Genomic DNA, 26,838 nt, shown 5'->3' on the forward strand with positions numbered 1-26,838 from the left:
CTTTCCGTAAACACACAAAAGTCCCTAAGAAAGTCAACAGGACACACAGCATCGATGGTAAGCAAAATTCAATCGATACTACGGGCCATTTGATATAATGGGTTTGATTGGGAAGGGTCCACACAATTTGTACTTATGTATGATTTTATTTGAAATGTACAAATTATCTGTCTTTTCTTATATTCCAATTTGTGTATTGGATTTATGTATGTGTATTTTTTAAATTAAATGTAATAAAAATATTTTAAAAAGAAAAACGAAAGATACCACGGCCTTGAGAGCAGTGGTGATAATAGAGAGCGAGCAGTGAGAAAGACTCTCACAGAACTCCCTTCGATGAGGGGCCCTCTGCCCCCTTCATCCATTACTTCCCACCTGGATCCACCTCTGACCTGTTAGCCTGTATCCCTCCCCTCCCCCTTTTCAATCAAGACATCGACCTGATTTTCTGCACTCAGGCTCGAAACCGACTGCCCATCGATGCTGTGTGACCAGCTGAAATTCTCCAGTGCTACTGTGCACTGCACTAGACCCCAGCATCTGTAGATTTTACTGATCCCATTCTTTTCATAAGCCACGGTTAGATCTCATTTATTTAATGAGCTGGTCTCTTCCTCTGCAGCTTTTCATTGTGCCAAGTCAAATTGACCTGTTCCTGGGATTTGGAGGGTTTTCCTCATCCTACTTTGTCATCAGGTTGAAATGAGCAGGTAAGATTATTCAGGTCACCAACTCTGCATGTTATTCCTCAATCTGTGCTTAGCCCCCACAATGACAGAACAGTGGGTGTGATACAAAATGTTTTAGAATATTATACAATATTTATTTTGACTCTTTTATCGAGTAAGGCTGAATTTTAGACTTTATCTGCCATCTAAATAATGGGGTTGACGCAATGGTCATTAAACGCAGAATGGAAATTGTTTAATTAGTGTAACAGTGTAAATCGTAACAATGGGACTCTGTTCAATGAAGTTAGGAATTTGGCAATGGGCTCATACAAATTTTTGATGTGCCCTGAGAAAAAGAATCTGGCTTTTTAAACTGGGGGAAAAAAAAACTGCAAAGGCTGTAATTAATGTCTGTGGGAAGAGAAAAAGAGTCAACATTTCAGGTAAGTGACTGCTCTGTAGAAGTCGGAAGGAGTCAAAAGAAGGGAGGGATGTCTCTGATAAGTTAAAATTGGGGTGACCATGGAGATCTGCTGGTAACAGGATGAACTGGTCAATGAGGGAACATTGACAAATGAATGCAGGACAGGAAGACATGCTCAATCTGACGTGCTCTTTCTTCTTTATTAGTGTTTTTGATTTATTTGGAGCCATTTAAATTTTTTTAAATTTAGACATGCAGCACGGTAACAGGCCAAGGCACCCAATTATATCCAATTAACCTGAAACCCTCCTGGTACGTTTCAAACATCTCCAATGCTTTTAAAGATTTTTAAAAATTTAACGGTTTTAGCTATTTACTAAGTTTCCCATTGTTTTTAAATGGAAAGCTGCTGAGAATGGGCACAGAGTTGGACAGGTTGGTGAAGAAGGTATTTGGCATATTTGCCTTCATAGGCTGAGGAGTTGGGATGCCATGATGTGGCTGCTCAAAATATTGGTCAGACCACACATAGTGTTGTGCACACTTTTGGTCGCCAAATCACTGGAAGTCTATGGCAGAGAGTACAGAAAAGGTTCACGTGCAGTTTCAACGAGAGATTGGATAGACTGGACTTATTCTCATCAGAACTCAAGAAGCTGAGTGGCCTGATAAAAGATTTATAAAATTGTGAGGGACAGAGGCAGTCACAGTCCTATTTTGAGGGGAGGGGGGTCTAAAACCAGAGAGAAGTTTAAAGATCTGCAGTGTTGGTTTTTTGGACAGAGGGTGGAGGTTATATGGATCAAACTGCCACAGGATGTGGTGGAGGTAGACACAATTTCAATTTAACAGTGTTTGGATAGGTACTTGACTAGGAAATGCAGGCAGATGCCTTGCTATTTCTTCTTCAATGATAGATTCAAGGATTTCCCAACCACAGATGTTAAAGTAACTGGCCCATAGTTCCCTACCTTTTGCCTACATCCTGTTTTGAATAGTGGCGTGACATTAGCAGAGAGAGAAAGAGAGCGAGAGAGAGAGAGAGAGAGAGAGAGAGAGAGAGATTAAGACAGACAGAGAGAGAGGGAGAGAGATAGACAGTTTTTGATTGTGTGCATAGTTAAAAAAGTGACAACCTTATGATAAACTAAATCATCTCTAAATAAATCATAAGGACAGTTTAATAATAATTATATGAACAAATAGTTAAGAAATCTACTTAATTCAAGCCCTGACGGCTCTAGTTAAATATCTGAAGACATGATTTTAACTGAAGATGAAAAAATTCAGGAAAATTAAGTTTGAGCATTTTGTCGTAATATGGAATTGATGGTGGAATGAGAGCAGCAGAGAAAAGGCAAATCTCTGAGTTTTTCAGTAAAGTGATTCAGGGCATTCAGTGAGAATTCAAATTCAAATACTTCTCCGGAAGTTGACCAAACCTTGCTTTCAATGACGAACTTTTTTTAGTTTGTTCAGTGAAAGAGAAAAGAAAAAAAAATCTGCAAATGCTGTCAACCTGAAATAAAAAGAACACAATGTTCAAATCACTGTAGATGAGGCCCCATCTGGGGAAAGGGGAACAATGTCAACCTTTAAGACCTGAGAAAAACATCTCCTTTTGTCTTTGGACAAAAATGCTGCCTGACTTTCTTGTAAACATTTCTGTTGACACATTTCAAATTAAGATGAGAATTTTGTGAGAAAAAGGGAAGTCGCTGTCCAACAGAATTGACATCAATATTTACTTACACTCACTATCCCATATGAAAAGGAAAACATCATGAAGGTTGAGGCAGATTGAGAGATTGGAAACTCGCAAACAGCAAGTTCTCTTTTTATATCCTGTATTGACATTTAGTACAAGATACGTAGAATGCATAGAATAAGCTGTAGCAAAAAAATGTATTATGTCAGCCTGGAAATTAGAAGATAACTTGAGAATACAACAATGGTATATAGAAATGAATAAATGTATTCCATTAGAAAAAATAACATATAATTTAAGAAATAATATTACAATATTTGAACAAATATGGGAGCCATACATGAAACATAATAGAGAAAACCTACCAGGGACATCTACCACCTAAAATGACAGAAGGAGAAGAGGATGAAAAGAATTGACTCAGTGGAATTACTTTTATTGAGTGACAACATTGTTTGACTTAGATTCTGAACTTTAAATGAATGGGAGGGGAGGTAGGGAGGGTGGGATGGGAAGGGGGAGAAAACGACACTGTATATATTTGAAAAGGAAAATGTATGTATCTTGATCAATGTGGTTTATAGTGTGAAAATTAAAAATTTAAAAAAAAAGAATAAGTACAGGAACAGCTTATTAAACCTCACTAGTCTGTTGTGGTCTCCAAGAAGTGTTCACATGTCTTTCCAGCCTTTCTTTCTCATCATCGATCCCAACGATGATGGGAATGATCCCATATGATGATATAGCCTTGTGGCTTCACTGATGCTATAGCCTTGCTGCTTCATTCCACCCTGGCCCACCGGGAGAACAACACCTCATGTGCCAGGCTGCTGTTCATTGACTTCAGCTTGGTTTTTAATAAGATAATTCCCCAGAGGCTGGTGGAGAAGCTAGGACCTAACACCCCTCTCTGTAACTGCATCCTAATGGAGATACCACTGTCTGCCCTGGGTCAGTAGCAGAACTTTGAGTACTGTCACGCTGAGACTCTAGGGATCCTCTCAGCCGCCCTTCTGGTCCTGTGGATTGGCTACCAATCCATTTCTCTGCAGCAACCGTACCACACTGTGATGCAGCCGGCCAGGACACTTCCAATAGAGCTCCTATAGATCCTCTTTTGTTAAAATTCAGCCTGAAGCTGTGATGAGGTCTGGAGCTGGGGGGCGGGGGGTAGATCCTGATATTATTTTCAATACCATTCCCATCACTTCCATTGGCATTTGCTTCAGTATTACTTGCAGAGTGGAGAAGACGTGCATTATAGGGTCGGCAGATTAGGGTCTGATATTAATTTAACATATATTGAATTCTATACTCCTTGAACAAGTATTTTGATTCAGGGACACAAGTCAAATGTTTATATGGCAGTTGGCAAACTGAATTTATAAAATTAAATTATCTGGAATTTGGAACAAACAGCAATGTTTGATTGAATGATGACTGATACCTAGACAGCTTGGCTGTCGTGCACTATGGTGGTTCTCAACCTTTTTTCCCACTCATGTACCAGCTTAAACAATCCCTTACTAACCACAGAGCACTTATGGAATCCTACGCCACCTTAAGGAATTACTTAAAGTGGTATGTGAGTGGGAAAAAAAAAGTTTGAGAACCACTCGTCTTAGATTGCTGAGTGATGACACCTCTGTGGTCTCTGTGAACTGAAGCCAATTTTATTTGCCCCCCCCCATTCAAGAATGCTGCAGGCAGCAATCTAAGAAAAAGTTTGGGAATGGTGCTGCAAATTTGTTCTCTGGAACTAGATACCCTCCGGCAAGCTGTTCTAGTACGGCGACAATAATGACAGCTGACAATGCTGTCAAGCGGCCTTCGTTCACCTGTTCGCGAAAGCTCAGTTTGGGTTCCAGCAGGACCACTCGCTGCAGACTTCATTTCCACCCATGGAGCATATTTTAACATCAAGCTGAATTTAGGAGGTGACTTTGATGTTACAATATCTTTTGAAGGAGTGTGACATCAAATAATACTCAGCGCTACTTTCTTGCCGCTTAGTTAGTCTGATCTGTCATGTCTACAACTTGAAAATGAATCGTGAAACAATTTGTAGTGCCATAGGTTTTGTTCCTCATGCGCATCCCTGATTCTCTTGCTCTCTCCCTCAAATCTGGTTATTTCTTTTCTAAAATTTGACTGATCTTTTCTTTTTCTTACCAAATGCATCATTTTACAATTATCTGCATTGCAGTTCATTCTCCACGTACCTTTCTGGTCTGCAGTGTTCTTCAAATGCCCTCTTGTGAAACGATGCCACCCCATCACACTTCTACATTACTTGCAGATTAATATTGAATTATATGTACCAAAATATTAATGATCTAAGAATTATGGTGATTGCAGCATGACTCTTGGGAGCCTTTTGTCCATGCTATGAAGCCAAGAATGTCCAGGTCTTTGAATTCTGACAGACGGCAAGATTATAATGAGCTACCAGCAAAATCAAAGACCAGCTAACCTTGCATTCATTCTTGATTAAAACACACTGTTTATTGCTACTTTCACATCGATTTTCAAAATGGCTTCAACTCTGCAAGTAAAGACTTGCTCTGCCTTATGAAAAGCTGATGAACAATTTGCAAACCTTGGCAATCATTGTTCAGTCACTATTTCTTGAAATCAGCTCACCTCGTTTGGAATGTGGAACATATTGATTGTGGAGTTTCATTAACTTGGCCCAGAAATGTTATATTCTTGCAGGAAAAATAAATGTTTGATTGGAAAAAAACTAATGCCATGGGTCCACAATGGCAGCTTAATCAGGGCACAGATGGATTGAGGAGCTAATGCAACAGATTCTATTTGTGTCTGTCATCTGTGGAAATGGGCTCTATCACTTGCTTCCCCCCCACCCCCCATCAAGATGCTATGCTTCCCCAGATGTTTTTAACAAATAAAATGAGGCAGGTGAAATGGTGGTGGGGGGGGGGGGGGGGGTGCAATGATTTCAACACTCATGTTGCAAATCATATTCAATTCCTGTTAGTGCACTGTGAGACTAGGTCAGTTACAGACATTCAGAACAAGTACATTTTGAATTTAGTAATTTGAGACAGGAAGCAAATAGATTGGGTGGTGTCGGAAGTAGCATTGGTTTCTGGGATGACTGACCTGTTAGAGCGGAGGCATTTTACTTTGTACTATGCATGGCTTCAGTATATCCAATCATGGCCTGAAAGCTCCTCATAATCTATTAAGTCAGATCTCATCCTTCATCACTCCAAAGAGAAAAGCCCTAGCTCGGTCAACCTTTATCTATCACTTGTTTAATGCATCAGTAATATTTTTCTTTGCCTAGTTGGCATGGACACCAACTTGTTCTTCCAAGCAGGTGGAAAGACAGTGGCAGAATCCTCCAGTGATAGAGATCACATCCTGATGTGTTACTGGAGTACTTTGCAAATCTAACTCCAGCCTGAGGGAGGACACTTGGGAGAGAACACAGGAAGTGCACTTAGGAGAGGGCAAGATGCGCTCTTCTAGGCACAACAGAAAACTCCAAGTCTTTCCTGCAACAGGGCCCCCACATCGCTCATAATTCCCTTTCAAATCCATCACTTGGACAGGTCAGTGACAATGACTGGAGCTTTGTTTCGGTCCAGTGTCCTGAAATCCTTCAACCACCACCCCTCCAGCTGGTTTTCACATCCCACCTACTTTAGTGGAACAGGTGAGACCTACTAGTTAAAACTGCCCCAGACCATATACTGCCATGCAAGAGTGACTTTGATCACAGTGCCATCCTCCAAAGTATTCATTTTCCACTTTTGGTTAAGCCCAAAATAGGCTTACAACTCTACAACTTTCTTAGAACTGAGACATGATCTGTTCTCAAAATAGACACCGATTAAATACACGATTTTGTGGCAGGGTTAGTGTATTTGTTAGCGCAATGCTATTACATTGTTCGTATCTGGCGTTGTCTGCAAGGAATTTGTACATTCTCTTTGTCTCTGTGTGGGTTTCCTCCAGGTGCTCCGGATTCCTCCCACCCTCCTATGGGATTGTAGGTTAATTGGTTTATTTGGGTGGCACAGGTTTGAGGGTTGGAAGGGCGTGTTACATTTATCAGTGTTCATATGAAAAAATGGTGGTACTGATAGAGATGTTACAACAGCTCGTGGGATCTGGGAGAATGGGCGATCCTCGTGAGGTCCAACTGTCCAGTTCCTACTGCCATCAGCGGTGTACAAGCCTCTTAAAGAAGCCAACAGTGCTTTATTTTAAAATCTTGTGACCACGGGTTCTGGGTCCAAGAAGACGCTGCCTGTGCTGGGAGTGGCCACGAGGGGTTGCAGACTCCAGGGAAGCAGAAGACTGGCACAAGGCACCAGAGAGACTGCTCCTTGACTGAGAAGGAGAAGCAGAGGTTCTGGCGCTATAGAATGGTGACCAGTGAGGGGCTCTGTGGATGAAGAACACATAGGTGGTGAGCTGTCGGCGACTCCAGGTGAGGAACCCTCACAGGCTGCAGGCGACTGCAGTCAAAGGACTTGCACCAGGTTGCGGACTGCTGGATACTGACTTGAAACTGGCTGAAGAGATACCAGGTATCAGAACTGGGATGTGAGAGGATGCTTTTGGTGGGAGGGGCTCCCAAAGTGCCTTGGGCATTGAGGGCTACCTGATTATGTCTGAGGTTTGAATCTGGAGCTCAGATTGCCGATAGTTTGGACTGGCGTCTGTGTAGCTGCAAAGACTACGGCAGCACTGAAGGTAAATCCATGGACTCTCACAGGGGACTTGCTTTTGTGTATCTTTCTCTAACTGCTGGCAATTTCTGCTGATGGCGAATCTTTGCCTTACGGAAGACTAAGTACAATTTTGTAGCATATGACATCTGTTTTATAACATGAGAATAAAAGAATCTTGAATCATATCATCATTTGTTAGACCAGTTGTTGGAACAAGCTTTTCTCCAGATAATCTCCCTCTAACAAATTTGATTCATCACTATATAATAACCAATCTTTTCTCAATCTAAAACTAAACTGTAGAGCGCGTCGAAAGAACCAAAGACTTGTTGATCCAAACCAAGGATTTAATTAACTAAAAGACTGGAGCATATCACAAGTAGGTCAACCAGTCCAGAATGACCTGGTCTGGCTAAGAGCAATCCTTTAAGACTTGTCAGTAGGTGTGGCTACATGCTCAGGCAATCACAGTCATCCTACACGACCATCTATACATATGAACATATACACATTGGTGATAGAATCTGGACTATCACACAAACATATTTGCAATTTAGAATCTTTTAAGCTGCATCATGTTTGACTTCCTTGGAAAATTGTTCTACAAATCTTTTCCACCTTCAATCTTCTTTCACTCTGTCTCATCTGTTGGAGGTGGGCCCTGATGTATGAGCCACAATGTGAACCATTTGCCTGCATCAGCCCTGACAGCTGCCTTCAAAATCTTGAAAATGCCAAATAAGTCTCCCTGAAGATTCTCGTTTTTAATAAAAAGCCTAATTTTGTTCGTCTTCCAACTTTCCCCTCCTCATACTGACAATCATCTTGCTTGTTCTTCTTTATATCTTTTCAAGAGCAATAATGTCTCTCCAAAATGACAGCTCCAGACGATCAGTGCTTTGCACAGTAAAATTAATGTGCTTTATATAGGTGGAGTGGACAATAAATCATGCAACCTCAGAATCTTAATGGATGGAAAGAGCACTTAATTATTGGAAAGTTTATTACCTGTTGGAAGGAGTGGAAAATATGGCGAGTACGATGGAGTGCCCATTAATCCGGATGATATCAGTAACCGCCTGAAGGACATTGAAGTAGAAGTGTGAGTCTCCTGGCACCGAGCAGTTCAAGCGTGCTTTCAAGAAAGATGTCCACTGCTTCTCCAGCACTCGCTGGGAGCCACCCATATCATTTTTGCAGACACGAGCAACTCTGGAGAGAACCACCTGTAGGCGAGGGAGAGGAAAGATTGGTGGAAGTACCATGACCTGCCTGGGTGTCCATTCTAATTTTCTCTAGAAGGCATTTATTCCCCTTGGACTAACTGTAGGGATTGACTTGATGTGACATTTCATCAAGGAGATAGTTCTCCAAGGGTGCCTAAATAACAAAGGCTTCACGGGTAATCTTGATGTTGTCTTCTCTTTCCATATGGGAATAATGAATTTGGAACAGGTGCAAGAGATTAAATATACAAAACACGTCTTCTATCAGCCCAGGGAATGAGGCCAATTGTGCACTCTACAGCCAGTTCAGATGAGAACATTAGGAAATATCTTGATACCTTTCTTGCCTAGTTGAATCAATTCAACTGTTAGTAGCTAATGTGATCACATCAATAGTTAAAGTTGACGCGATCATGTGTTAACGTGAGCACGTGTGGAATTAACTTATCGAACTGTCTGAATTGTATTAAAAAATGTTACGAGTTCCCTTGAAGAATTGAGAGAAACACAAGAAACTCCAAAGTCTTGGAGTCTTGAATGAACACTGAGCAGCTGGAGGGACTCGGCAGGTCAGGCAACATCCACAGAGAGAAATGGACAATCAACATTTTGGGTCAGAATGTTATTGAGGAAAGAATTCATTTTCTGTCTGTCTTTTATTTGCTCCCATATGCACTTTTGTCTCAAGTTCTCCTCCCCACCCTAGTGGCCTCTTTCCCTTCCTGTCTTTCCACCTCTCCTACATTCTTTGTCCAGGATCCTATTGTTCCCTCCTGACCCTTCCCATTACCCCCTTTGTGTGCGTGATATCTCCCTTTCCCATCCTAGTCTCTAAAAAGGATCCCAACCTGAAACACCCACTTCCCATTTCCTCTCTGTGGATGCTGCCTGCCCCACTGAGTCTCTTCATATTCTCATTGTTTGCCCTTGAAGAATTTACTTCCTTTCAGGGTACAGTCCCTTGTTCTTCTGTTGTCCTTCAGTAACTTCCATAATTGGCCTTCCATAATGACCTGTCTTTCGAGAAAGGCAATTAAACATGTTCGAATGTCACTTGATGCAGCACATTGTTCCAGCTTGGTGAACCGTAAAGAACAAGCATTTCTCCATCAAACCAAGAGCAGTTTTGCCGAAGATGTCTCAGCAATGGATAGATTACTGTTGGTTTGCTGTATAGATTGGAGAGATTGCTTCTAGCGGTTGAGGGAATTATACGTCTTCATTGATCATTCAGCTTAACAGTTGGAAACTGAAATAAACAATGTTACAAATTTCCTTGTCTCATTCCAGCATGTTAAGAATATAGAACATGAAGCATTACAGCACATTACTCCACATTAACTTAACCCTTCCCTCCAACACACCAACAACCCTCTATTTATTTTGCATCCATGTGCCTGTTTAAGTTTCTTTTAAATGTCCCGAATGTACAAGCCTCCACCACCACCCTTGGCAATGCATTCCCGACACCCACTACTCTCCGTGTAAAATACTTAGCTCTGACATCTCCCCTAAACTTTTCTCCACTTGCTTTAAACTGCTATCCTTTGGTATTTGCTTGTGTGGCCCCAGGAAAAAGATGCTTGCTGACCACCCTGTCTCTTGCTCTCATAACCTTATATACCACTAATAACTAATCTTTGTTGTTCCAAAGTGAAAAGCTTGATTAACCTTGCTTCATAAGACATGCTCTCTAATCCAGGCAGCAGTGCAGCCTGGTATATCTTTCCTGCACTCCCTCTAAAGCATCTACGTCCTTGCTGTAATGAAGAGACTGGAATACTCCAAGTGTAGTTTGACCACAGTTTTTTTAGAGCTGCAACATTACCTCATGACACTTGAACTCAATCCTCCAATTAATGGCAGCAAGCACACTAGGCACCTTCTTAACCACCCTATCAACATGTGTGGCCACCTTGAGGGATCAATGGACCTGAACCGTAATATCACTTTGTTCCTCAACACTTTTAATTACCCTGGCATGGACCAAGAACTTCACCCTCAAATTTAATCTTCTAAAATAACACCTATCTTTACCATTCTTCATCATGGGTTATCCATTTCTCAACAAACACATCATGATTCTTAGTAGAGTTAGATTAAAGAGGGGGTAAAAATCACTGAAACAAGGATTTGAAAAGTAAATTGGCTAAACTTTGTGTACAACCATGTTCGATAGTCTGCCATAAAAAAAGTTAAACTTCATTTCAGACTGGAGTTTCATGTTATTTTTCTCCTCTCAGATTGATTGGTATATGCAGAGCCTTTCTGGACATTTAGTCAATGAACAGGACTCAAATGATTAGACATTATGGTTGAAAGTTCAGCCAGAGGATGGTGCATCTGTGGAGTTCATTGCCACAAATGACTGTGGAGACCATTCATTCATTGGATATACAGTAAAGCCCCTGGTATCTGGCACCAATGAGAATTGGTAGATGCTGGATAAGTGAATTTTCCAATTGCTTGAGACTGTGTGTAGTGTGATTGGTGAATTAATGGCAAAGTGCGCCGATTTTAAACTTCCGTAATTTTCACTTATTTTCCATGATATCTTGCTGCTGGCTTGAGGCTGTCAATGGTTTGAATTCTTGATAATGCAGTTTTACTGTATTTAAAATGTAAGTTGATAGGTTCTTGACTAAAAAGGGCATCAACGGTCACATGGAGAAAGGGGCACACTCGGCATAGCCTGTGATCGGGACCGGGGTTTGAATCCTGCGCTGTCTGCTTGTACGTTCACCCTCTGCCTGCGTGAGCTTCCCCCCGTGGCTCTGGTTTCCTCCCACTGTTCAAAACATACTGGGGGATGTAGGTTAATTGTGTATAAATTGGGCGGCACGGACTCGTAGGCTGAATTGGCCTGTTACCATGCTGTATGTCTAATTTTGAAATATTTACATTTTAAAGGGAGGAAAATAGGGTTGAGAGGAAAAGTACATCAGTCATGATTTGAATGGCAGATCAGGTTCGATGGGTCGAATGGCTTAATCCTGCTCCTACACCTTATGGTCTTGTGGAAGTTAGGTGACCACTTTGGGAAGAGATTCCAGCGGATCACAGGGCACAGCCACAAGGAGGAAGTCAGAGCATTGGATTCTTGAATGCATTTCCTATGCTTGAAGGCTCTCCTCAAGAGATTTAAGTCACTAAGTAGAACATAAAAATGTTGGTTTGATGTGATATGAAGTATGAACTTCATTTAACTTCCTAAACGCCTTTCTCATCCCATGTTTCCTTTTGCAATACATTCTATAGCCAGGTTACGGTTCATTATTGACGGTCAAGCAAAGGATGGAGATTGTCCTAAAGGTAAACCTGTTGCTAAACCAGAAAGTCTGCAGAACCAGTGTGAGTGGAACACACAAAAGTGCTGGAGAAACTCAGGAGGACCCACAACTTCCCCCACCACCATTCAATGCATCAAACAGTTTACCTGTGAATCTGCAGGGGTCATTTTCTGCATTCAGTACTCTCAATGTCCCCTACTCTACATCAGTGAGATTGGCAGCAGACTGGAAGATTATTTCGTTGAGCACTTCCACACAGTCCGCTGCAATAGCAAGCACTTCCCGGTAGCCAACCATTTTACTTCCATGTACATACACCATTCCCATATGTATATTCTTGGCCTCATGCACTACTTCCCGGTAGCCAACCATTTTACTTCCATGTACATACACCATTCCCATATGTATATTCTTGGCCTCATGCAAACCAAGGCCACCGCTAAATTATCACCAGTATTCAGCATGAGCACTCTCCAACCAGACAGTGTTAAAATGGACCTCCATTTTGTTACACCCTTCTCCTAAATCTACTCTCCCACCTGTATCCAGCAATGACTTCTCACTTGTTAGCTGTGCTCCATCCCATGCCCCTTCCTCCCTCGTCTCCTCTTCCTCCCCCCCCCCCCAATCATTTAACACAGGTACCTGCCTGCCTTTTGCTCATACCTTGATGAAACATTGGTCACCTCTTACATCCTGTGGATGCTACATGACCTGCTGAGTTTCTCCAGCACTCTTGTGTATTGCAAACAAATGTTGCTCGATTTTTTTTCTTCCACTTTAAATGAGTTATTTACAAAACTCCTGCATGTTATTCTGCAGTCAGACTTATCGAGACTTCCCAATTACCTTTTCCAGGTAGTTAAATTCCATCGCGATTTCCCGGAAAAAGAAGAAAACATGACGGCCATATTCCACAGCATGGATAAAGTACGGTTCTGAAGAGAAAATCAGAAACAACTAAGCTGTACTCTCACCAACATCAAAGACAATATACTAATCACAAATTAACCCATTACAGAAAGAAATTATGTTTTTGTAAATTGGTTTAACAACTTTCAATGTAATGAACATTTTATTGCAAATGTATTGAATCACTTTTCATTATAATCCATTTTAATCATATCACAAATTGCACAAACATAATTAGGTGCAGCGAAGAGGAGCTACGTTAATATATCAGTTTCAATTTAATTATTATGAAACATCACAGATGATATCATTTTTAATAAGCAGGTAGCTATTAAAGGGGAAAGTACAGATCAATAAAAACAGAAATTGATGACCAGCTGACAGGAAAGAATCCAAATAAAAATATTATGGTTCTGATCAAGTTGCCATGGAAACTGACAAAAATGTTGGAAGGAATCGATATCTGGTCCAATTTATTTAAAAAGCTATCGGTGTCAAAGAACCCATACATAAAACTCACATAGTGAAAGGAGGAACTGTATGTTGTCATAACCCCTGGTTCAATTAGCATTGTAAAATTGTTCTCTGATGTATGAGTTTTTTCATTTAAATGTAAGAACCTGGATTGACTAAGATTGTTTCAGTACTGCTGTAAATATAGGAAATATTACAAAAAGGAAAATTAATGAGAGAAGCACTAAATAATTATAATATGAGAAAATCCAGTAAAACTACATTAATCTGGTGTGGTCAAAAATTTGATGATGCTGGGCTTGCAGATTGTCTGCACCACTGGACGTTATTCCAATTGATACACAAATACTTCAGGAAGGGAAAACCATGGGTGTATGATCCAGTGATCACTGGGGGATCAGAGGTGGAGAGGGTGAGCAAATTTAAGTTCTTGGGAGTCATTATCTCAGAGGATCTTTCCTGGACCCAACACACTAATGACATTGTGAAGAAAGCTCATCAGTGTCTTGACTTCCACAGGGGTTTTGCAGAGGTTTGGCATGACACTTGAAACCCTGGCGAATTTCTACAGATGTGTTGTGGAAAGAGTGTTGACCAGCTCCATCATGGTCTGGTATGGGGACACCAATACCCTTGAGCAAAAAGCATCTCCAAAAGGTAGTGGAAATAGCCCAGAACATCACAGGCAAAACCTTCCGCACTATCGAGAAGATCTACAGTGAATGCTGTGCAGCAGGCATCATCAAGGATCCACACCACCCATCACACGCTCTGTTCTCGCTGTTGCCATCAGGAAAGAGGTACGGTTGCCACAAGACTCACACCACCAGGTTCAGGAACAACTGTTTCCCTCTCCACCATCAGATTCCTCAACAACTAACTCAATCAGGGACTTGTTTAAGGACTCTTACTTTTGCACTTTATAGACTTTTAAAATTTTCTCTGCACAGTCAGTTATTTTACATTCATTATCTGTTTTCAGTCTTTGTTTACATGTATATGTTGGCTTTTTTTGCTCTACCAATAGGTGGTAATTCTGCCTCACCCACAGGAAAAAGAATCTATGTAATTCCTATATGTACTCTGACCATAAATCTGAAATCTGAATCTGATTCTATATTGTCTTTTATGGATGATACACAGTAATGAATCCACTCAGTTTAAAGGGAGCGAGAGAAATGAGGTCTTGGAGTGTGGGGAACCTGGGAGTTGCAGAAAGCATGAGGAGCAGAGCCCTGGTTTGTTCAAGTGAATAGGGAATCAAGACTCCTGAGTCCTAAGGGAGCATGAGAATGGGTATCCATTGAGTCAGATGCCAAACCATCAGAACTTACAAACAATGGGAAAATGGATTTTCAAAGTTTTACTGCATTTTGACTTTTCTGTGGAAAGTATTTTTGGTTAGAGCTGTCCTTTTATTTAAATATCCATTTCAATGATCATACCCTGCCCTAAAATTCTAACGGACCAGAAAAAGCAATCAACTCCATTTCAATCAACTCTTCTCAGCAATTTTACAACACACAATTCTTTCTGCTAATTTTTCTTGAAATATTTTATATAGCCTCCTTTAAAGTTTTTAGGAACATTACTATGAATTTTAATAAGCTTCATGAATCTCAATGCTCTTTGATTCAGAAGATTTCAGGTTTAAATTTCTAACAGCACACACTATATGGAGATTGATAGGTTTCTAGAAATGATTACGGCATTGGGATATAATTGGGTCACTCAGAACATGTCATGAATATTTTAGCATGTTATACTTAACATCTAGGATCTTCTTATATCATTAACTACATTTGCTTTTCTTCTCTCCTTGACTGAAGGGATAGCTTCAGGTCGAGGGTAACAACACTGAGACCAAGAGGTTCCTTTCGTGGCCAAATTTCAAGTGCACAGAAAGAACCAAAATTTCCTTTGAGAAAACACACATGACTTTAGATGGGCCAAATTCCTAATCTGATTTCTCAGGCAGATCCCATCCAGTGGAATCTCCTCCACACAAAATGAATCTCACTTGTGCACAGCAGAGGAATGTGGTGGAATTTCCAAGTGTTAGCCGTACATCCACAAAACTTTGGATTGCCATCAAAAAACTTCCCGACTACCAGTAAATGACAGAACAACATTGTGCAGATTTTCACTAAAATTTAAGTTCACATCTTGAGCCTTCTACAGGTGAAGAGGGAAGATGCCACAACTGTGCTATCTCCATTAACAAAATGCTTTGCAATGTATATCAGCCTTTATAACTTAAGTTACCTATTGGGAAGTTCCCAAATTTTAAAATAATTCTGGCCATTAAAACATTGAAATGACCTATTGTCATTTTGTCATTCAGTTGGTGCACTTGGGTCAGTTGGTTTCCAGAGAATCTCAGCAAACCATCACTGCTTGCCTTGTATGAACTTTGACAATGCGGTCAGGCCCAAAACATTGGACATATATCTTTATCCCCTATGGACACTGCAAGACCTGCTGAGTTTCTCCAGCACTTTTGTGTGTTAATTCATCCTTTGTATTGTTGTATTTTGCTTTAATTCTATAAATGCAAGTAGATTTGTTGGAAGACGGGTGTAAAAGTGTGCAGTGAGTCCCAAGTTGAAGTGTTATGGGAGGTTTCTCAGATCCTCGCTGTTAGTTATTCTTGTGGGTGGGTGCATGACTTGACCTACCTTTGAACCATTTGGAGTCATGTTTGACAGTTCGGAGAGTTGGACTACCTCCCAGGCTCCGATAGATAACTGCATCAATCGCCAGGAAATCAGTGACTGTTCCCGTGAAAAGCTTATTATCTATGGCAAGAAAATAACAATTGGTTAGACTTAGCCCAATAATCATCTACTACATGGAAAATGATAGAACATTCAACAGCAAATATTGCTGAAAGTGTATTCTTTCTCACTGATTATCAAGGGTTCAAAGAATAGCTATAGAACAGGAGGCCATTTGGCCCATCATACTCATGCCCTCTACCAGACTAATGTTCACATTTGATAGTGGAGTGACTTGGAAGAGCAAGGGAGATCAGTCTGAGTATCATGTGAATTCCATCCCACTGACAGATACACTGGAGTTATCAGACCATTTGAACTCTAAATGTCTTCTTTACCAGCCATCACATCAGAGGCCCTATGCGTCCACCCCTACCCCCACACTGAGGGCCACAGCATGCTTAAGTAAAAGCCTTGTTTTCTTTTCACCTCACCTACCATAAATTTTTTTTAATATATCGTCAGTAGGTGAGAAGTACGGAAGAAACCAAAACGACTTCTTCACAGGGAAGTGGGCCCATAAATCTTCAGCAGGTTCCTGGTGGGGGGGGGGGGGGTGGGTGGATATGGCCAAATAAAGGTTGAGAATGGATGCTCTTCACTTCTCACTTCTTCCACCTGAGGTTCTATGTGATATCCTGGTACACGGATGCTAAAGATTTATCCGGAGCAGTCTTCAATTTCCTTCCTGTTCTTAACAGCATCATTTAACAAGCAATGGCTCTTATAAATTTTTCCTGATAACTTCAAATCCTGAGTTTGCATTGTATAAAATGGAGGAACAAAGAGAGAAGGATAAGCTGTGCCATTTTGCCACTTCCACAATATTATTTTGTATTAGTTTTTCAGGGCGGCCAGCGGTTATCGTAACACTGTTACAGTGCCAGAGACCGGGTTCGAATCTGGCATAGTCTGTAATGAGTTTGAACGTTCTTCCCATGTATGTTTCCTCCAGGTGCTCCGGTTTCCTCCCACTCTTCAAAATGTAATGGGAATTATATGTCATTTGGATGTAATTGGGCGGCATGGGCCGGAAGGGCCTGTTACTATGCTGTATGTCTAAATTTAAAATTTAATTTATCTGGGTACTGCTGTCAGGACCAGCATATTAAATGTCCTTCTCTATCTGCCCTGGAGAAGGTGGGGGTGGGCTGCTGTCTTGAGGTGTTGACTTCTGTTTGTTGGGGAGTGACATCGTTTAGTCTCAGCGGCAGCAAATAAACAACAGATCAGAATGGTGTGTGACATGGAAGAGAACATGTTGTGGTGTTCCCTACTGCTATTGTCTTTCTTGATGGCAGAAGTCAGGAGTTTTGGTTTTATTGTGGGAGGAATCCAGGTGTTTGACTGCTGAACACTTGTAAATGATACATATTACAACCACTGTGTGCCAATGTGAAATTAATGCATATTTAGTATGAGGGAACAGTATACATCAAGAGGGTTGCCTTGTTCTCGATGGTTTAAAGCCTCAAGTGTTGTAAGAGTTACACTCATCGAAGCATTGTAAATGATGTATCAGGAGTTGAGTAATTTGTAATGGAACACTCAGTCTATAACATTCTCTTACTTTTACAGTATTTATCTGACTGGTTCAGTTGAGTTTCTGGTTGATGGACGCATCCAAGACTAATAGTGAAAGGTTTGCAGTGCTAGTAAATTTCAACCATAAGGCTCTGTTTTGCTGGAGGCACCAACTACCTGGCACTTTGGTGGCATGAATATTAAAGGCCAGCTCTTTTACTCTCTGTCTGATAGTTGTCAGGGTCATATCTCATGGAAGAGTAAAATGAAATGAACTATGTGCTATCAACAAACTTTTTCATTTCATGATGGAAGGGTGGCTCAATGATGAAGTGGCTGGAGTGGTACATTTCTAATGACCACAATCATCTTCCTTGGTGCAAACTCCAACCATTAGAACATTTTCCCTTGATGAACATTGAAAATGGACCTTCTCAAGACAATGATAGGGGATGGAATTTGGTGTATTTTGCCATTCCCTGGGCTCTGACAGTGAGGGTAGCCCAATTTTGTTCCAGTATAAACTTTGGTTTGACCCCAGAACTTTTCTGGTGTCTCTGCACCTTCTGTGCTTGCATTGCTGGATCCCGCTGGAAGGGCTGGCGATAACTCATTCAACAGTTAACAAAAGCAAAGTGAGGGTGCAACCCTGTTTTGTATCCTGTGTAATATGGCCCCATTTAAAGTTTTTTATTAAATATATGTTCCCTTCAGTTGGTTAATACATTTAATACAGGTAAAAGAAACTGAAGTCACGGGTATGTCTTACCAGCAAAGAGTGCAACGTTAGCCTGTTTCGGATCGTAGGGGCACCTTGCCATTCCACTGATACTAGGTCCAAGAGACTCCAGGGTATCCATCTGGAATAGATCAAGACCATCAGTTTGTAAACGGATAAGAAATGGATCATATTAGTGCTCAGAAAACCAGTCAGAGTTAAATGCCATGGCCATACTTCATTTGAAGTAAGAGTAGAAAGCAAATTAACCTGAAACGTTCTTGTAACCCACGCTTATTCTTCTTTTGGTATTGCACATGCAACAAAGAAATCAATTCTATGGTGGGAAGTAAACAACTATAAATAAGCTGTTGGTTGACTGGCCATCTACGCAGTGTTAACAGCTTAGTTTTCATTAGAATGTAGAGGCAATCTTCCTTCAATCAAAAAATGTATGTCAGTCTTTAATATATTTTTCATTACAGATTAATTCTTTTGCTTCAGCTCAGCATTTTATTTATTACATTAATATGTAAACACATCCGAGGCCGGGGCCGCCGCCTCCCCTTCGCTTTTGCCCGGATCGGGGCCGCCGCCGCCTACCCTCTGCCCGGACCGGGGCCGTTGTTTCTATGGCCTATATTTTCTTTCACTGTCTTTCAGTGCCTATGGAATGTCACCACACCCCACTTTACACAGTTGACTATATCCTAATTGTTAAAAAAGACAGCAAAATATTTCACTCTGAGCAATCTATCCATTAAAACGAGAGAATACTGTAGTGCCCAACATGTAGGGTGCCTTCAAAGACCCGCTGAATTTCTTGATACAGTAATATCATCGGTTCAATGATGGAAGAGTGGAGAAAAGTTTTGAGGAGTTGTCAGAGATACATTCTTTTTAAACATAGAGACAGGTGGGTGCCTAGAATGTGGAGGCTGGTACAATAGGGACATTTGAAAGGCTCTTAGATAGGCATGTGGATATGGAAAAAATAAAGGGTTATGGATGTGAGCTAAAAAAAATCAAATCATTTTGGAGTATGTTTATGCTGGTCAGTATAACATCAGGGTAATTGGGCGGCATGGAAGGGCCTGTTACCATGCTGTGTGTCTACATTAAAAATTAAATCAAAATTATGGGCTGAAGGGCCTGCATTGTGCTGTAATTTGCAGTTCAATTGACAGCCACTGCTTTGGGTGAATAGTGAAAACACAATACTGGAGAAACTCATCAGGTGAATTATCGATGAGGCCCTCGTCGGTCATGGTCGACCGTGGGTAATGTGCCTCTGGTAGACGCTGGGTTGTTGAGCAGTGTCAACTGTGGCTTTCAGGCCAATTCTGGAATGGTAGGCTCAGCCACAGTTGCTTCATGTGCAGTGCATCATCGAATTGTTGTCCGCTGTTCTCTCCATTTAGCTCTCCGCTCCTCAAATTGACTCAAGATCACTCGTGCCTTGCTCTAGGTGTTGATGAAGAGTACCTCGCCATTTGTTGCAGTCATCTGCTGAATCCTCCCAGCAATCTGTGCTGATTCTTAAGGCTTTCATGTCACGCTTGCAGAGGTCCTTGAAGCTGGGGTTTACAAATGTTCCTCTTGCCTGTTGCTAGTTCTCCGTAGAGGATGCGCCTTGGCAAATTCTGAGGACTTTGGGGCTTTGTCCCTTCAGGTGATGTCGAGCATGCGGTGAAGGCTGTGCGGGTGAAAACTATTGAGTTTCCTCTCCTGCTTCCAATAGATGATCCAAGTCTAGCTACCACACAGGAAGGGTCTGACAACACATGCATTGTACACAGCAGTCTTGGTCTTTGTAGTGTAGTGGCAGCTACTAACTCTGAAACACACCACAGGACGCTGAGGGGTTTCAGTTGAACTGACTTATTCAAACATCGCACGCGCCCTTTAAGGGCGGTGTGCGCTCCGCCCCTGCGCTGGGGGGTGACATCATCAGGTTTGCCCGAGGCGCATGCTTTGGCCTAAGCCACGAGGCACCGAGGTCACCCGACAGCGCCATCTTCCCGTGGCTGCCCTGCTGGCGAGGCGATACAAGCGGGGCCGGTTCGCCGCGAGAGAAGTGTGCCGCCACAGTAGTGAGTTTCTGATTCTCCCAGCAAATATATAGATAACCAACATTTCAGGGTTGAGCCCCTCATTGAGGTATCCAGCATTGTGTTTTTACTTCAACCACAGTGTCTACAGACATTTGTGATTTACTTGGGTGAATGGTATTGTCTTTTATACCAAGTTTATTTGCTTATGCAAGCAGGAGTAGAAAAGGGACCCTTATATCACCCAGACAATAAAGGAGGGATGTTGTTACTGGAGGGAATGGAAGGATGGTGATTCAGTGTGAGGAAATTGGACAAAAGGCTATTTGTGAGGGCTGAGGTTGTGTGATGTGTGGTGAGCAGGGCAGCCTCTCAGTGCTGAGGTTCAGAGCTAATTTCTGAGTGCACTGTGGGTGTGAGTGATGCATTGGAGGAACCTGTTCCATGTTTTGACAGACCATCCAACCCCACAGTCATCCACATCACCTTCTGCTGGATTTACTTGACTGCGCAACTCTCCCAGTTTTTTGATCCAACCACTCTGCATGAAAAATTCCCTCTCAGATCCCTGCTAAACCTCCTACTTCTCATCTCAAACCATTGTTCTCTTGTCATGATGGGAAATAGCCAACTCCTCCTTTCTCTTTCTATCATTTTGTATACCTCTATCAGGATGCCTCAGCCTCTTCCACTCCAGAGAAAATAAACATGGTTTTAAGTTGAATAACTTTTCCAGGCTATGGGTTGCTAGCGACTGAGGTTGAGGGATTCGCACCAGGCCGCGGATGGGTGGAGATGGGCTCAAGACTGGCTGAAGGGATACCAGGTATTGGAACTGAGATGCGAGAGGGTGCTTAAGGCGCTGTACATTTCCTGATCATGTCGGAGATTTGGATGTGGAGCTTGGGTTGCCGATGGTTTGGACTGGTCTGTGTGGCTGCGGACGCTGGAGAGTGCAGGAGGCGACTCCACGGACACTCAGTGGTTCAGTGGGGGGGGGGGGGGAATTCTCTTTCGCTTCTCTTTCTCTGACTGTAAGAGGCGCTTCAGGCAATTTCTGCTGATGCAGAATCTGTCTGCCTTAGGGTAGACTAAAGTAAATTCTGTCTCATACTGAACTGTTTTTACTACCATAACAATAAAGGAATCTTGAATCAGTGGACTTTTTAATTCTTTAAGTATGGTATATACATTGATATATATATATATTTTTTAAATTTTTTATTTTTCACACCATAAATCACATTAGCCATGATATACACTATTTCTTTTTCACACATATACAGTGACTTTTTCTCCCTCCCCCTCCCTCCTCCCAAGCCACCCCCCCACCCCCCCCCTCATCCATTTTAGGTATACAATCTAGGTTGCATTAAGCCAGTGAGACAATGTTGTCATTCAACAAAAATACACCAGAAATTCTACTGAGTCCATTCTTTTCTTTCCTTCTCCTTCCATCAACTTAGGTAATGTTTGTCCCCGGTAGGTTTTCGCTATTGTATTTAATGTAAGGCTCCCATACTTGTTCGAATATTTCAATATTATTTCTTAAACTATATGTTATTTTTTCTAATGGAATACATTTATTCATTTCTATATACCATTGTTGTATTTTCATATTTTCAAATTATCTTCCAATTTTTGAACTATTGCCTTTAATTGCTTGCAATTGATTACCAAACTCTACCTGCAGCTCTACTTACTCCACCAACTTGCCTCTTTAATTTTGCCAATGGTTTTTGTTTAAACTGAACACTCCCATTTTAGATTTAAGCATAACACTCTTAAAATTGACAAGAAGCTCTGTCGTGGGATGATCATTCATCCTCTGATGGTTCTTTACTATCAGCCAAACACTATGTATGCATTGAAATAGCTTCTGGAAGACAAGGCAACTCTTTATTTCCAAGGATCAAGGACTTCCTAATGAGGTTCAACCTCGCTGAGTGAGCATCAGTCTATTAACGTCAAAATTTTTGCTGCGGCCAGCCTTTGAAGAATCGCAAGTGAAGAGGAGGTGAACTTCAAACAGTCTGAGGCAACATTTTAAGTAAAGTACAACTCGGATGATATGAAATCGGATTATCCAAAATCCTTATTTAATCCAAAAAATGTTTGAAACCGGATGTGGTGGCTCTGAAAAATTTCAGATAAATGATATCCAAAAAAAATCAGAAATCTTCAATTATCCAAAATTTTTTCAGAGCTGAACTGACCTCACAGGTTGAAAAAAAAATTCACCCGCTATGAAATTAGAATGACGATTGCCCTCGTTTCAGGCAATTTCCTCCCCTCTCTCTTTCCATTTCTTCTTTATCTTCCCCTCTTGACTTTTCTCTCCAACTCTCCCTCTCAAACTGCATGCCACTGTCTTCTAGCTGCAAGCGGTCAGAAGAATCCCTTGTCCAGGTGTCATGAAGGAGAGCGGCCTCTCGGGCATGAGCGGGACCTCGGGCTCCTGGGTAAGAGGTGTCGGTGATTATCAGCGGCAGTTGGGAGGGAGAACGTGCGCAGGCGAAGACTGGGTCTGGGTTGGGCTCCAACCTCGAAAACCAGAACGCAAAGTCGGAACAGCCCCTGCCATAATGGGCTCACGGGGAAACAGGAGCCTGCTGACCCGCCAGCCTGGGAAACCTCCCCGTGATTGGTAGCAGCAGTGTGGACGTGTCAGGGATCGACGACGGCCAGCATTTTTTTTGGGTGAGAATTAAACATTATTTTAATGTTTAAAAAGCCTTCCCTTGTTGTTTGTTGTTGTTTAAACATTGATACAAGTGATTTGCTGTTGCTACTGGGCTGTTTTTAAAAATTGACCAGTTATCTAAAACATTCAGTCATCTGAAATAGGTCTGGTCCCGATCATTTCAAATAATTGGAGCTGTACTGTACTTCTGTCACAGAAAAACTAGAGGCACTAATTTCAATGTTCAAGCAAGAGATGAGTGCAATTTGAGTAGATTTTAAAAAAAAATTCAAAATTCGGTCAAAAATTGTAATTTTATCCTTCAAAGGGCATTCAGAAGAATTTCCAGCTGCTTGAATATCAGTAATAGTTTGTATGAATAAAACATATTCCAGGCACATTATTACTATAATGGGCTGTCAAAATTCAGGAGATTCTGAGCAGAGATTACAAACCAGAAAGAGTCTATTTCTTTTGATCTCTGTACACATTTGACAATCAAAATGGAACAGAGACCTCTTTCAGCTGTTGACTTTATTGAGAGATTAAAATTGTCAATAGCAAAAGAATTACAGCAATCTTTGAAATTCCTGTCAAGAAGGCGTGCCAGTTGTTATAAGAGCATTCTTGCAAACCTGTATGTAAAATTCAACTCACTTTCCAACAACTACAATGTTTTCCTTTAAAATCTGAGGTCCACCCAAGACAATTTATATTATTTACAGAGGTCTAGGATTATATTTAGCGATGTGACATAAGAATTTATGTAGTACAATTACATTTAAGCTGTGATAAAAAGCCCAGTTCAGAAAGCAAGTTGTTTCACAATATTACCTTATCTCTTTCTTTTCTCTAGGCCTTTTTCTTTCAATGGCAAAGATTGTCGGGGATCCGTGCCCATACCCCACTAACCAAGCTCTTGAGGGGAAAGTGACCTGCTAAAATTCCAACAATTCTAGGTCTTTGGTGGTGGACCCCACTCTTGTTTGATCAAGAGGTGAGGGCGATGAGAGAAATTAAATTGCGATTCTCCATAAGTTAAGGGCCACACATGTGCCTGCACCTCTTCCATCACCACCATTCGGGGCCCCCAAAACAAGTGAAGCAACACCTCACTTGTAAATATGTGGGAGTCGTCTACTGCATCCGGTGCTCCCATTGTGGCCTTCTCTACATCAGAGAGACTGGGCGCAGACTGGGAGATCACTTCACTGAGCACCTTCGCTCTATCTGCATCAGTGGCAGGGATCTCCCAGTGGCCAACCATTTCAATTTTGTACCCCATTCCTGCGTTGACATTTCTGTCCATGGCCTCATGTACTTCCATTACGCTCCTGAATTCCCAGAACATATGTGGATAGTGTACTGTGGACTTTTACTGTATACGTCTTAATATTTTAATATGTTTAACTTCTATTTTAACTTAAATTTATGTAAATATGCTGTGTGGTCTTGGAGAAACAATATCTCATCTTTACTGAGCGAGCATGATATGAACAATAAATAAAGGTGACTTGACCTTCCCCATCCCTCTCTCTTCTTTCCTCCAGCTCTCCACCCCCTTCCCTCTCCAATCGTGGAGCCATCCTCCCCACATCCCTGCTTGCTGGTGTGCCATCCCTCCCTTATCCACCTATTACGTCCTGCCTGTGGGTCTGTGGTCCTCCCCTTGCCCCCCCCCCACTCCACTATTTTGTTTGGGTGCCTGCCTACATTTAGATCCTTGATGAGGGGCTCAAGCCTGAAACGTCGGTTCTGTATCTTTATTTGTGCTATATAAAGTGCATGGAAAGTAAACTTGTTGGATGCATCACCGCATGGAGCTGCTCTCCCTCCCAACGAAGAATACACACAGCTCAGAACACTGGATGTAACTTCCCTTCCCTCCATGGCTCCATCTACATCCCCTGCTGCCAAGTACAGACAGCCAACAGACCAATCGTACCAGACCTGAGTACATTCCCTCTCCCCAGCCCTCTGGCATCCATTGCTGAGAAGGTTCAAAAGTGTGCACCAACAGGCTTAAAGGCAGTTTCCTCCCCGCAGCCATCAGGCTCTTGAATGAACCCCACAACTGTGTTTAACATACTGCCCCTATAACTGTGCGCTCATTCCTCGACTTCATAAGCTGAATGAATGTTAGAATTAGCCAGCTAGATTGCTCGATGAAGAACCATTCTTATTGTTCCACGTGTAATTTGAAAAGTAAATGTTACTTAAATTTAGCCTTAAACTTCAAAGGCTACTTACTGGACTGGATAAGACACAAGAGAGATAAAGAAAATGCTGCTGGACAACCTAATTATTTTCAGAACCAGACAATTTTCTTAAGTGAAACTTTGCCACTAAATTAACTAAGAGTAGTATCACTGTCATCTATAAGCAATCTGGAGTAACCTTGCACTGCTGCATTAGCTAAATGAGCTAAGATCACCTTTAACTCATTGTAATATTTAAACCTGTTTCCTTTGTGAGAACACTGGGATCATTGAGACGAAGTGCTGCTGTTTGTAATTCAATTGACAGATAGCTCTGGCTTCAAAAGGAGGAGGTCCAAGAAGGGGATCAACCAGGCCCGAAGAAGACAGTGAATCTTTCCTCCTGCGACCCCTGAAATTCGAGCCCTTCAAACTTGATTATTCCTCCAGGGTGCCCTTTACTTTCTTTTTAAAATATTTTTATTTTATTTTTTTAAATCTTATATGCAGAGAGGTATAAACCAAGTTTTCCTTTAGACAGAGATGCACATGCCACAAAGTAGTAGCAGAATTACATGATTATCATTCCAATCCAAGCTGCTGTTCTCACTTCATTAGGAAATCGGTTTTAAAATCTAGGCTGCTTTTGTGGAATGGTACATAGAGTTCTTCCAGTCAGTCACACTGCTCATTATAGAAACAGCCACCATCAAAGACTCAGAAATCAATAGCCAGAAAATGGCACGTGTATTCTGCAATCTGATTCTGTGTGCACGTGATGTGCTCATGCACAGATTGATGCCCAGCAATGTGGATTTGAAATCAGATGTCACCTGTAATGTTCTGTGGCAGCAGCAAGAAAATCAAGCATAAGGTGGGTTTCACAGTCCTCAAGTCACTCAGAAGTGACTCATAGTGAACTTTCCTTGCTTAATTTCCAAGTCGACAGTGGGAACTCAACTTTTAAGTAACGTACGCCCAATTACCTTGAAGAAGGACTCAGGCCTGAAACGTTGATTACAGTAAAACTTCATCTGGAGAGTGTTTGCAAACCGGGATGGTGTGAGGAGGAAGGCAAAAGGGCAGGTGGTGGCATAGAAGATAACATAAGAAGAGAATGGGCAATAGTGGAGATGGAAGAATGAATCCGAATATCCTGGATACAATGCCCCTTTGGAATACTGGCAGAAAAGAAGGTGTCATTAATTGTCTTGCTGAATGTGAATGTTTTTGGGATGGAAATTGAAGTCAAGGGATAAGAGATGCTGCAGAACAGAGATGAAATGCACATCCTCTGTTTTTTTTCTGATACGTTTTCTATGCAGAGACCATTAGTGCATGTACCGGTACTTGTTATTTGAAAACAATGGGAAGAAGACAAGCCAAAGTATATCTGGGTGGTCATTGAGTTGACGAAGATAAGAGTGGAATGAGCAATTGTTTGTGAGAGAGGAGATCCGTAGGAAAAATAGG

At 41.5% G+C, this 26,838-nt stretch overlaps 1 protein-coding gene across 4 annotated transcripts in view; it reads right to left on the minus strand.

The window, feature by feature from the left end:
* LOC138759042 (semaphorin-6B-like) overlaps window positions 1-26,838 on the minus strand; it is a 480,615-nt gene that overhangs the window by 63,380 nt on the left and 390,397 nt on the right. For all 4 annotated transcript variants that reach the window (XM_069928857.1, XM_069928854.1, XM_069928856.1 and 1 more), the window contains 4 exons: window positions 18,485-18,575; window positions 16,093-16,212; window positions 12,878-12,966; window positions 8,521-8,738 (listed from right to left, as the gene is read on the minus strand). In XM_069928857.1, coding sequence (XP_069784958.1) covers window positions 8,521-8,738; window positions 12,878-12,966; window positions 16,093-16,212; window positions 18,485-18,575 — 518 coding nt within the window. The remainder of the gene's footprint in view (window positions 1-8,520; window positions 8,739-12,877; window positions 12,967-16,092; window positions 16,213-18,484; window positions 18,576-26,838) is intronic.

This window comes from Narcine bancroftii, chromosome 3 (assembly GCF_036971445.1).
Source record: "Narcine bancroftii isolate sNarBan1 chromosome 3, sNarBan1.hap1, whole genome shotgun sequence".
NCBI lineage: Eukaryota > Metazoa > Chordata > Chondrichthyes > Torpediniformes > Narcinidae > Narcine > Narcine bancroftii.